We start from the raw sequence: 12,454 nt of genomic DNA, 5'->3' as shown, positions 1-12,454 counted from the left end.
TATTCCCTAAGGGTTGCTTGAGGAAAGGAGTTAAGATAAAGAGGAAGGTAATGTATTGTATGCATTGAATGTGCCTAAAATGTTATAAGTGGCTCTATGTGCTATTATGAATGGTTTCCATGTGTATGATAATGTATGCGGTTTATATTGTGCCTATTGTACTAAATGTTCATGAAGTTTCTCTAAAAAGGCATGATGCAGAGTTTCCAACTAAATGTCCTTTTAAAAGCATGTTTTGCATGGTTATCATACTTAGTGCATTCTTGTACTAACACCATTCTTTTTCATCTTTTTACACCAAGTGTAGGTGGTGGTGGGTAAAGGGCCTTTCCTAGAAATGATGAACTTGGCTTACTGTTCCCAAGTTCAAGTGTGTCCTTAAAGATTCAAGGACCTTTATGTTAAAGAGTTTCCTTAAGTTATATGTACTAGATAGTAGTTTCTTTTGTATTGTAAGGGTCGTGTCCCTCTTGTGTTGTAGTCATGTTTTAAGATGTCTACCTTGAGACGTAGTATTCCGATTTTGTATTAAAGGTTTAAATGAGGTGACTTTTAAGTCTTGTGTTATATTATGAAAAAGTTTTAAATTTTCCGCTATTTTTCTATGATAAATGCCATGACGAATGTTAAGGGCTTTTATAAGACCTCCGAGAGGTCGAATACACCGATAACGACTAGGGGGGTGCTCTCGGGTCGTTACAAATCCTAAACCCTTTTTCCATACATTCAGCTCGAGAGAGTGAATGGACTAAGGTGTAGGCTGTTCTTATTTTGCCTGCTTGTCGATGTTCGAGAGAAACTGACTTAATTCGGGGTAAATTGTTCGAGAGAAAGTTTACCTCCTCTATAGTCTAGCCTATTCACTAATTTACAGCTATTTTCTAATAGTTGCAATTACCCATTTGTCTACATTAGTCTATAATCAAATCACATCCCAAAAACCCATCTCATTATTGTTATTTTTTTGTTGTTTGCTACTCCTGTAGTTTACAATTTGAAACCAAAACCCCCTTGTTATTTGGCATTCTTGTCACCCCTTACTTTACTCTTGAATCTTAAACATGTACCACTCCTTGTGGGATTCAACCCCAACTCATTTAGTTAGGTTATTATACTGACTAACAATCGTTGATGCTTAGAACTGGATTAAACGTCCTTGAAATGTTAATCAAGACCTACATGAGAATATTCGGAACTAAATGGACGTTTGTGGTTCGTTCTCATTCAAGAGCGTATCTTAAGAATCAGTCCATCTCTGGTTGTTCCCATTCTCTCTAATGGGTGAGGCTAGTAAATGGTTGGTTGAGTTACCAGGGGATTCCATTACCTCTTGGGATGAGCTTACTACAGCATTCCAAGTGAGATTCTTTCCCCATCAAAGATGATGACCCTTAGGGATAGTATCCAAGTTTTCAAACGCTTGGAAGGTGAACATATCCATGAGATGTAGCTGAGGTTTAAGAAGTTAGTGCTTCAATGTCCGACCCACGGGCTGCCGAATCGTATATTGCAGCAGTACTTCTATGAAGCCTTGACTCGGTGAACAAAAGAGTTGTTGATAAACTTGTTCCCGGAGGTATAATGCAGCAGCCCTATGAAGTGGCCTCTCAGCTTCTTGATGGCATGACTAAGATCAATAGGGTATGGTACACTCGTGAAGACCAAGTTTCTCCTCTCACTTTTAGAATTACAAAGGAGCAGATCGAAAAGGATCAAGAGAGAGACCAAAATATGGCTAAAATGATGACCCAGCTGGATCTATTGGCAAAAAATGTGATGGGCAGTGGTATGAAGAGTGTTAATGTTGTGGGTGTTAGAGGAGTGAACCCAGAGGAAGTGAACTTCCTAGCTAATCAAAGAGGTGGATATCGGCAAAACTATCAAAGGCCGGGTGGAAATCTGGGTTGGAATAGAGATGAGGGATGGAGAGACTGTGATAGAGATTAGCATGATCGTAACGCCACTTGGAAAGAAAGATAGGGTGACAAGGACAGGTACGTCCCACCCCATGAACGAGAAAAGCCCAAGGAATCTGAAAATGTCTGTACGGAAGACATGCTCTCACGTATTCTCAACAAAGTTGAGGGGTTGGACAAAGTGTTGAAAGAGATGAAGGAGGATGTCTCTACACTTAATCAGACGATCACCTCTTATTCCGTGTCAGTCAAGCAGTTGGAGACCCAAATGGGTCAAATTTCTTCTCATTTGAACCCAAGACCAAAAGGGGGCCTATCGAGTGATACCTTGGCAAACCCCAAAACTAAAGCTTAAATTGGTACTTTTATCGTGCCACGACGTTAACTAAGGCACTTCTTGGGAGGCAACCCAAGTTTTTAATGCTTTAGTTTTTGAATTTGAATAACAGGTGTTGATTGTGCAGGTTGAAAAGTGAAAAGGCTTGGAAAAAGGGTAGTTTGGCGAGCCAAAGTCTAGTCGGCGACATGCCGAACAAGTTGGCGATCCCCGACTTGGACCGCAATTAGAACCACCAAGCTTGAAGGAGAACTCTGTAAAACTCGACGGGCTAAATGCTCAGTCGGCGAGCCCAACTTTGTCCGCCATTTGAAACCCCAAATTGATGGGAGTCCTGTAAAACTCGGCGAGGAAAATTACCACTCGACGCATCGCCTAGTGGTTCGGTGACCACGACTTAATCCACCGAAGGGAACGCGAACTGAGAGGTTTTAAAGGCCAAACAGTTTAAAATTTCAAAATCCTTCAACGTCTCCCTTTTTCAATCTCGTACTCTCACTTCCCACTTTAGATCTGGCCTTTTTCATTGTTTTTATTCACTCTTTTTGTGAAATCGTTGCTCGGAATTGTGGAACTTTGCCGCCTAGATATACAAATTCGAAATTCGGCATTAAGGTTAGTTTTTCGAACCCCTTACTTTAATTTTGTGGTTAAAATCAAATGCAATAGGTAAATTTGTTGTTGTTTTGTGTTAGGTAATTGATATAATCATATTTAATGTGTTGGATTGCCCGTAACTTGTTTAAATGTATGCCTAAATGCTTTAAATGGATCGATTCCCATGTTCTTGCATGTAAAATTGATTTTAAATTGTTGGGTTGCAGTTTAAATGTGTTGGGTCTAGTGGGGTGAAGTCTAAGTAACCCTGAATTGTCCTAAATGACCTAATTTTCCCAATGATGGAGTGTGTGACGTCATTCTTAAGGGCAAAAGTCATCAAATGGCCAATTTTGGCCAAATCGGGGGAAGTTTGAGTACCCCGATGGCATGGGTTGTATGGGTCTGCCTTTAATTGAATAGTGTTTATGTTTAAATTTGAATTTGGGGGCTGCGGGCATGATTTGAAACTTGGAGTTGAAAACTGGCATGTTGGGCCGTTTGGTGAGCTACATCGAGCTTGCCGAGTGGTTCGGCGGTTCGCCAAAGTCCCCCTCAGATCGCCCTTAAATTCCAATTTTGGTTGAGTTTGTTCTGTAACATTCGACGAGATGCTTGAGCTCGCCAAGTTCACTGGGTGACTCGTCGAAAGGTCCTCTTTATCGCCCTTTTTGCACCCCTAATCCTTAAATACACTGTAACTTTCGGCGGGATACTTCTAGCTCGCCGATTGGTGTTGGCGATTCGCCGAATGGCCCTGAACATCGCCGAGCTATCTTGATTCTAGAGAATTTTAGCACTGGTACTTTCTGCGAGCCCAATTTGGCTCGCCAAAGTGAATCGGCGACTCGCCGAACGGTTCAGTGAGTCTTACTGCAACTCAATTTCTGCATTTTTCTCGAACTTTTTCTAACATTTTTCTATGTGTTTTACAGAAATGGCTAGACCCAAAGTTTCAGGAAGAGACATGCTGCCCCCCAAGCGGACAAAAGAAATCATTATAAATGAGGATGCTGCTGCATCCAAGGCAAAGGAAGCCAAACTCCATACAAAGGGAGGAAAAGGCAAAGGAAAGGGCAAGGCGCCCGTGGTGGAGTCACCGGAGGTCAGCTCTGACAGTGAGGGAGTCTACGAGACTCAGCTCACCTCATCAGACAATAATGAAGAGTCCCTAGATTCTCAGGCTTCCATCTCTAAGCCTGAGGATGACAAACTTTTACATGCCCGAAGAGCAGGACTTCGCTCCAAGGGGATGCATGATCCGTCTAGGATCTGGGTGCCTTAGACTCCTCCTCCTCCCCCAGGTTCAGCTCAGACTCTGGTCCCAGCTCTACCAGTACAGGGTCCTCCTCCCCGTTCTCTCAAAATAATAAAGGCTAAGGGACTAAGGATTGTTATTGAGGAGAAGAGTTGTCCACCGATGGTGTGGTGGACAAGTATTCGGAGATATGGAGCACCCTTAAGTCCCATAAATTCCATATTTTCACTAAACCTCGGGGTCCCTACATTTCTAATTGGGTCTGGAAGTTCTACTCGGCCTATGGAGACTTGGTACCACAAGGGAAGAGGAAGGCCAGTACCTTCAAACCAGTGGATTATGTGGTTGTCTGGGGTAAGAAGGTGAAATGTGATAGTGAGGACATAAATGTTATCTTGGGATGTACTTATAACTTCGCGGATGACTACCAAAGTATGATCAAGACAACGACACTGGATGACTTAAAAGGTTGGCTAGCTCATCTTCTTTCTAACAGTACCCCTAGGTGGATTAAGGTCGGAGTGATAATAGAGAAGAAGGATCTCAATGTGGCGGTGAGGTATTGGTTCGGGTTTATTAGTAGTACGATCATGCCATCCCAGAATGAGTCCTCCGCAACAAAAAGACAGCCTGTCTTGGATCTATTATTGCTAGGAAGAGCATCAATTTAGGTGCAATCATTGGGCAGGAGATGGCCATGAGGGCCAAACAACGCCAACATCTCTTCCCTTTTCGGTGTTGATCACAGAGCTATGTCGTCGAGCCAGAGTACCACGAGATGAGAAGAGGGATGTCAAGGTTACACCCACATCTTTTACAGACATTCAACGCATAGAGGTCGAGTATGCACGGGATGAGGCTGATAGGAGAAGAGCAACTCCGGTGGACATATCCCGGAGGTTGATATTGATACATTACTTGCAGAGGCAGATATGCCTACTCCGGACTCTGGGACTTCAGGTACTTGTACATATGCTCCTTCTGAGACTTCGAGTACTTCTGCTACTCCCCGGCCCCATAGATCTGTTGTTGTTACTACTGCTTCCAGGCCTCAGGCCATGCTGCTAAAGATGGGGCACCTAGCCCATTCTGCCGATGTGCGTGCTTCCTGGCTAGAGGCCATGGTTCCTGGGATGATCTAGAGAGCTCTCACTGCTGCATTGACACCTCTCAGAGATTCTATTGATGCCGTCACGGCAAGGATAGAGGTGTGTGAGAGAGGCCAGAGAGCTACTAATGAGGTGACGGCCTTAAAGGATGCGATTGCGGAGTTGAGGAAAGATGTGGGCCAGCTGAAGTCTACTGCTATGTCTCTGATTTTTGGTACTGTGGAGATCCCTAATGACATGAGCACAGAGATTCCAGCTCATTCTGATGTGCCTCCGTCTACCACCGGAGATAAAGTTAGAGCTGATGATACGGCTGCAGAGTCCGAGGCTGAGACTGATGAGGAGTAGCTTGGTGTTCAGGATGAGACTATTTTTGAGGGCCTGACTGACTTGGAGGAGGCTATGGTAGATTCAACTGGTCAGGCCTCCTTGAGAGATACTTCTATGGCAGGCTCCAGTGGAGCCAAGGTTGATGAGGCACCGGGCACTGATGCCCAACCTGAGAGTGTGATACCGGTCACTGATGCCCCGACAGATGGAGTTACTGAGATGCTGACTTCACCCAGGCTTAGCCTGGCAGGATGACTTTTTACCTCCCTCTATGTTGTTTTATTGACTATTCTATTTTTAGTTGCATTTGAGGACAACTGCTTATTTTTGTTGGGTGGGGTGAGGTATTTCCATACCTACCTCTTAATTGTTTTGTGAATATTGGGCTATATATATATATATATCATGGTTGTTGAATTGTGTTGTGAATGTTTTATCTTGTGGCCCATTATTTTGAATGAAAATAGTTTTGAACCTAATTTTAAAATTTTACCGCCTCTTTACTGTGTGATTGTGGTTGTTCTTATGTGAATTTGAGTGTCAGTTGTGATCAATACCGATGACTCCAATAGTGCTCTTAATTGAAAAAAATGAATGTGCGGCTACGATGAGGCAAACGAAGTTGCATAGACAATATATGAACTTTTAGCATCTCATTGTGACTAGCCAGTTGTCGAATGAGTCTCTTGTGATGAACATTGCACGCTAGCTAGAAAGTGTGGAGTCTTGTTTGATATTGGTACCAATGCCTTGTGTGATGAGATTACTTTGAACATTGTGTGTGATGACACTTAGAATTTTCCCTGGTGGTCCGGTTGATTGAGTGATGCAAGCACTTGAAATGATCTTAGGCAAGAATTTTGAAGAGTGAACCAACTTGACAATGTACCTCTTTTGTGGCCAAACTTGTGAGATGTGTGAACCTTGCTTGGCACCTTTTGAGCCTTACCTTTTTTTCTTGGAAGAAACTTGAGCAATTGTGACTATCTTTGACCATTCACCCATAACTTTCATCAAGTATGGTTTGCTTGAATAGCCAACTTAGGCCAAAAGTCTAAGTTGGGGGTGTGGTGAAAAGAGAAGGAAAGTCAAGAAGTGTGAGAAATCCCCCTTATGGGATGGCTTTGAAAAAGATGGAACCCCTCCATGTAAAAAAAAGAGAAAAGGAAATGAAAAAGAAGAAAGAAAAGAAAAGGACCAAAAAAGTTGTGAAATAAAGTAGTGTAAATTGCAAAACAAATAGGGTATCCGATAGTTCATATGAGGTTGAATAATGGTATGGATTATGAGCATGTTTGAAATGTTAAAGAAAAGGAGGAAAGTAATGTTTAGACCATATTTCATGAAGGTAGAAGTCACTAAGCCTAAATGACCATACCTTTACACTCAGCCCCGTTACAAACCTTGAAAAGACTTTGTGATCTTGAGTGAGCTGAAACGAATATTGATTGGAAAATAAGGGAAAACCTATGGGTGAAGTCATGCATGTGTTCATATTTGTGAGTGTGAGAGTTGTATGTGATTCTGGGACTTTAAATTGTTGAGAAATTTTTTGTATGAATTTTGCAGTGAGGACATTTGAGTACCTTTGTTGAGCATGAACTTGCATTTGAAGAAAGTATTGTGAACTTGAGCATCTTTGATAATGGTGAGTCACAATTTGAATCTTTGAGTGCACAATGATCATTGTATGAGTAATTTGAACCTTATTGTGTGCATTTATGTTGAGTCTTATGCAACACTATTTGTAGACATCCTTATTGAACTACTGATCTTGAGTTTTACTTGAGGACAAGCAAAAGTTTTAAGTTGGGGTGTTGATGAGTCCGAGATTTGGACTCATTTAGGGCTTTGTTTTGATAGTTTTAATGTCCTCAAATGCCTAATTTATGCTATAATCTGATGTTAAAGCCTTGATTTTCAGGTATGTGGATTAAGGAGCAAAAGCAAGGACACTAACAGGTGAAAGGAACAAAACAAGCTGAAGAAGTGGAGAAAGGCGAGCCTGGTGATCACTAAGACCACTTGGTGACTCGCCGAGTAGATGCCTAATTTATGCTATAATCTGATGTTAAAGCCTTGATTTTCAGGTATGTGGATTAAGGAGCAAAGCAAGGACACTAACAGGTGAAAGGAACAAAACAAGCTGAAGAAGTGGAGAAAGGCGAGCCTGGTGATCACTAAGACCACTTGGTGACTCGCCGAGTAGATCTTCAGTCCGCCTAAAGTTCCAGTGTGCCAGCCCTGAGGGAAGAAATCAAGTCGGTGACAAGAATGGGCATTCGGCGAATCGCCGATTAGTTTCACGATGACAAGATGGATCGGCCAAAGTTACAGGACTTAAGGATGTTGAGAACCAAAGCATAACGGCGATAGAAGATAGCAAAGGGCGGTTCGGAGAACCCGACTTACCTCGCCTAATGGCCTTTGGTGCCTAATTTTTGGCAACTATGAATTGAATTTTGAACTGTAAATTCAGAGCTTGCTACCATTTAGAATAGTTTTTCTTTAGAGTTTGAGAGTTTCCTGATAGACTTGAAGGCTTTTTGAGATTCAATTCAGAGATTTTGCAAGTGGGTTACTAATTTTCTTCAATTTTGGAGTTTGAGAGTTTCCTGATAGACTTGAAGGCTTTTTGAGACTCAATTCAGAGATTTTGCAAGGGGGTTACTAATTTTCTTCAATTTGGGACATTGTAAAGGCTTGGAGACTATTACCCAGCTGATGGCTAATCGAGTTGGTAATCGTTTTACCTTTTATGATGTTGGCTAAAATCTCAATTCTTGGGGTGTGATCATGTGATTATGGGGTTGAATTAGCTTATGAGTATTATTAATTACTAGTTTAAATGCTATATTGAAGTGGGTTTAATCATTAGCTGAAGTTTAATTTATGAATTGTAGTAGCAAATGCAGTTCTAATTTTGTGTTCTTAGCTTGCTCAAGAGAGAGGTTTTGGAACCAAGGCTTTTGATTAATGGTTTGTAGGTACTGGGTTGATATTGGTTTAGCTCGAGAGAGTGAATCATAAACCCAATCCTACCCATCTAACTCGAGAGAGTGGATGAATTAAGGTGTGGGCTGCTCTTAATTGCTATGCTTGTTGATGTTCGAGAGAAATCACTTGAATCGGGATAGTTGTTCGAGAGAAAGCTATTTCACTCATAGTCTAGCCTACCCACTGATATTTACCTATTTATTAGTAGTTTCCATTACCCAGATAGCGAAATTTGCCTATAGTCGATCACATCCCGAGAATTCCTCTACGTATTGTTGACACCCAATTTTGGCTCTCCCTTTTTCCTAAGATTAATTTCTCTATGGTTTTAAGTCTTGACTATTTTTTTTTATATTTTTTTACATATGTATAAATAAATTTGGCACCAGTAATAGATTTGAAGACATTTATTTCTCTAATTAAAAATACATATATACTCAAATCATTAAATAATATTTTATAATATTAATATAACAAATCTCTACTTTACAACTCCAAACAATTTTTTCTACGTTGTTGGTTATAGTTGTGGGATCTATAATAACACGTATGAAAAATATTTAAGTTGCGATATATATTTATATAAGTTTAAATATTTTTTCCTACCATTCGTTCTAATAAAATGTTAGTATATTAACTTTTCTTTTGAAATCCAAATAGTTTTTGCTACACCATTATTTGAAGTTTCCCTTTCGTTTAGTAGCGGGCTATTGCTACGAGTATTTCGCAAAGTATAATATATGTAATATATGTATATGCACGTTTTTAGAAAATTAATCAAGACAAAAAAAAAGGATTGTTGAATTAATTAAGTGGGAAAATTGTTTAAAGAATAGTATTATTTTAACCAATTTATTTATTTATTTTTTACCTAAACTAATTAAATATAACCCAACATACCCTATGTCTCTCTGGCTCATTAACGACAAACTAGAGAACCTGATGAAACTTGCCGGATTTTGCTTCGGACCAACGGTTCGGCGGCGATGTCACCGTCTCAATCACATCCACGTCACCTTTTTTCCTTTCCCATGGATTTGCAAATCCCTGAAAAGCTCCTCTTTTACTGTTCACCTGGGAAAAGAAGAGAAAACTCGATAACCACCAGATCGAAGCTCATACCCTTGGATTTTAGCCGCCAACGTCTCTATCCCCATCTTATCAATCTGAAAAGGTGAATTTAGATTATTAAGAATTCAAAATTTTGAATCTTAAAGCTCTTCTTGTGAACCATTTAAGCCTCAAAATCGGCTATAAAAGGGACCCTTAGGTTCCCCATTCAGGGGAGGAGAAAAAAGATATCAGAAAGCATTTAGCATTCCATTGCTCCCTCTTTGTTCTCATCTCCATCTGCTTTAATCAAATTTTTTTCTAATCTTCTCGGAATACCGTAAGTCGGAGTCGTTAGCTTGGAACTCGACATTTGACAACCTCAATCGCTGCCTTACACAAGGTAAATCCTATCCCGACTTAGTTACAATAATATCAATTCCATGAATTGTTAGTTGTGTGTACAGTTTATGGATTGGATGCTTAAGTGATTAATAGATTTGAAAATGTGAAGTGAATACGATCTCTGGTCGTTTGATGATTCCATATTAGATTATGTGTTTTTTTAGAGTTTGCAACATGTGATTAGTTTGAAATAAACTTTATGAGTGTTTGATGTTTTAAGTATGGAAGATGTACACTAACTTCAGTCCCAAAATCATGGTTGCCCTATGTCTATAGTTGTTGTTACATTTGTATCGGTGTGTTCTTTTAGAACACAATAATAGCTTTATTGTATCTCTGTTTAGTCATTTTCACAAGGTAATTTTCAGCCTACAACTCTTTTTTTTTATATAAAAACATGATATTTTAGTCTTGACCTCTAGCTAGCATCATCTACATACCTAGAAATTGTCACATGTTCGTTTAAGTATGGAATATAACCTTTAATAGCTAAATCTCATAAAAATGCAAAAAAAAAAAACAAAATCAGTTTCGAGTTCTTTGATTCATTCACATTAAGTTTGCGTAAAAGTGTTTCTGACTTACGATAAGTTGAGTTAAACTCTATAAAGTTGTGAGGTTTTAAGTACGGATGGCTGCCATTTTTGTGCTATCACTTGGGATGTTCTAACGTTGCAGTGGTTGTTTAGCTATTTCATGCAAGGTTTTTGTGTTTTGTTTACAAGATGCAAGCAGCCCTCACTTCCAAAGGTATAATCATGTGGTTATTATCGTAATACCTTATTAGGATGTTGGCACACTTTTGTTACTGTCCTAACTATTTTCTGCATCTGATCATATGTTTACAAGCGTTGGTTGCCTTTAATTTAACAGAAAGATGCACTGAAAGGTCCTAAACCTCATGCAGACTTGGTTGTTTATCACAGAATTGTTGTAATTTTGTCTTGAAGGCTTAAGATGTAATTAGTTGTTTGTTTGAGGTTCATTGTTCCGTTTGTTTTCATTATGTACATATGGAGGTAGTAACCTGAACATTTCTTTTTTTTGATTAGTTTGAACACTCACTGCTAAGGTAAATAACTTCCCATATAAATGCTATCAACTTTTATCCACGGTCGTTTGGTAGAAAGAGTGATAATGCATGAATTAGCAATGCAGGGATTAGCAATGCAGGGATTATTTTTTATCAAGTGTTTGGTTCATTATTTCCAATCTAATCTTGTGTGTGGTTTAAGACTCTACATGAAGCTTATTTCCCATTATACCCTGAATTATTATGTGATTTTTTATTTTATGTATAGCATTATGACATATTTTCATGTTCATTCCGTTGGTGAGCTTCAGTGCATTCCACTGGCCAATATTACTCATCACATTATCCTATCCCCTCAAATATGACTATTTTGAGAAATGAATTGTTATTGAGGGATTTGGGAATTAAATAACCCTACAAGATAAGTGCAATGAGCAAATGCACAAGGCCAGACAACTCAGGCTCGCTTAAATTAGTTGAATTATTGGTATTGTCAAAAGGTTGCAGATACCACCATTTTGACATGTCGAATTTTATATTTAATTCAAAATCAATGGAACTAACACATAATATCAAGAGAAGGAGGCTAAAAAAAAAAAGGAGGCTGAAAAATAATTCACATGGTCCATCCTGTGTTTCTTTACCAATTTTGAAGAGTGTATAAAGAAATTGAGGTGCAATTCAGTCATTTTTTTGTCTTATCCAAGGCTTATTAAACATGGTATTAGTAATTCCTAGGTATCCTTGGTATTAGATAAGACCACATATGGTGTATTAAGTTATCCATGTAGTAGATGGGTTTGAGTTGAATTGTGCTACCAAACATTGTATTGGATGGATTAAATTTTAATCAAAGGACTATCTTAATTAATACATCCTACCAAACGACTCCTAAGTGTATAGACTAGCTTAAAAGTTATACTATTTTGAGATCTAAAATCAAGGTAAAAAGGGTTGCAGCCTTAATTTCAAGATAAACGATTTAGTAATTAGCTTACGAATATGATTTTTCTTTACGTCTTCCTCATGGTTCAAAGGATCTAGTCCTACTTGAAAATATGTTACCATCTGTTATCATCTCTTTGATTTTTAGACTTTTTTTTTAAAAAAAATCGAGACAATGGGTATTCATGTGTACATATCAATAAATGGGTAGCAGACTATATTTGCGGGTTTCTTTCTTTAAGGGTGTATTTGGTATGAAGGAAAATGTTTTCCTAGAAAATGTTTTCCTGGAAAAAAGTTGATTTTTGACTTATTTTCTCATGTTTGGTTAGTGAGTAGAAAATATTTTCCGGAAAAAATTTTTAGTGTTTGATTTATGAATGATTTTTTTTTGACAAATATCTTTTATTTTTACTAGGGTAGAAAATAATTTTTGAAATTGAAAATATTTTTTAAAAACAAACTTAAATTTTTTTT

At 38.8% G+C, this 12,454-nt stretch overlaps 1 protein-coding gene across 1 annotated transcript in view; it reads left to right on the top strand.

Moving 5' to 3' along the window:
• The first annotated feature begins 5,619 nt into the window (after nucleotides 1-5,619).
• LOC102601549 (probable polyol transporter 6) overlaps nucleotides 5,620-12,454 on the top strand; it is a 15,530-nt gene continuing 8,695 nt past the window's right edge. The window contains exon 1 of the mRNA XM_006360412.1: nucleotides 5,620-5,793. Within this exon, the coding sequence (XP_006360474.1) occupies nucleotides 5,620-5,793 (174 nt within the window). The remainder of the gene's footprint in view (nucleotides 5,794-12,454) is intronic.

The sequence above is a fragment of the Solanum tuberosum genome, unplaced genomic scaffold (assembly GCF_000226075.1).
Source record: "Solanum tuberosum cultivar DM 1-3 516 R44 unplaced genomic scaffold, SolTub_3.0 scf00318, whole genome shotgun sequence".
Classification (NCBI taxonomy): Eukaryota; Viridiplantae; Streptophyta; class Magnoliopsida; order Solanales; family Solanaceae; genus Solanum; species Solanum tuberosum.
Note: the sequence above shows the minus strand (reverse complement) of the source record. Positions and strands in the feature narration are given on the sequence as shown.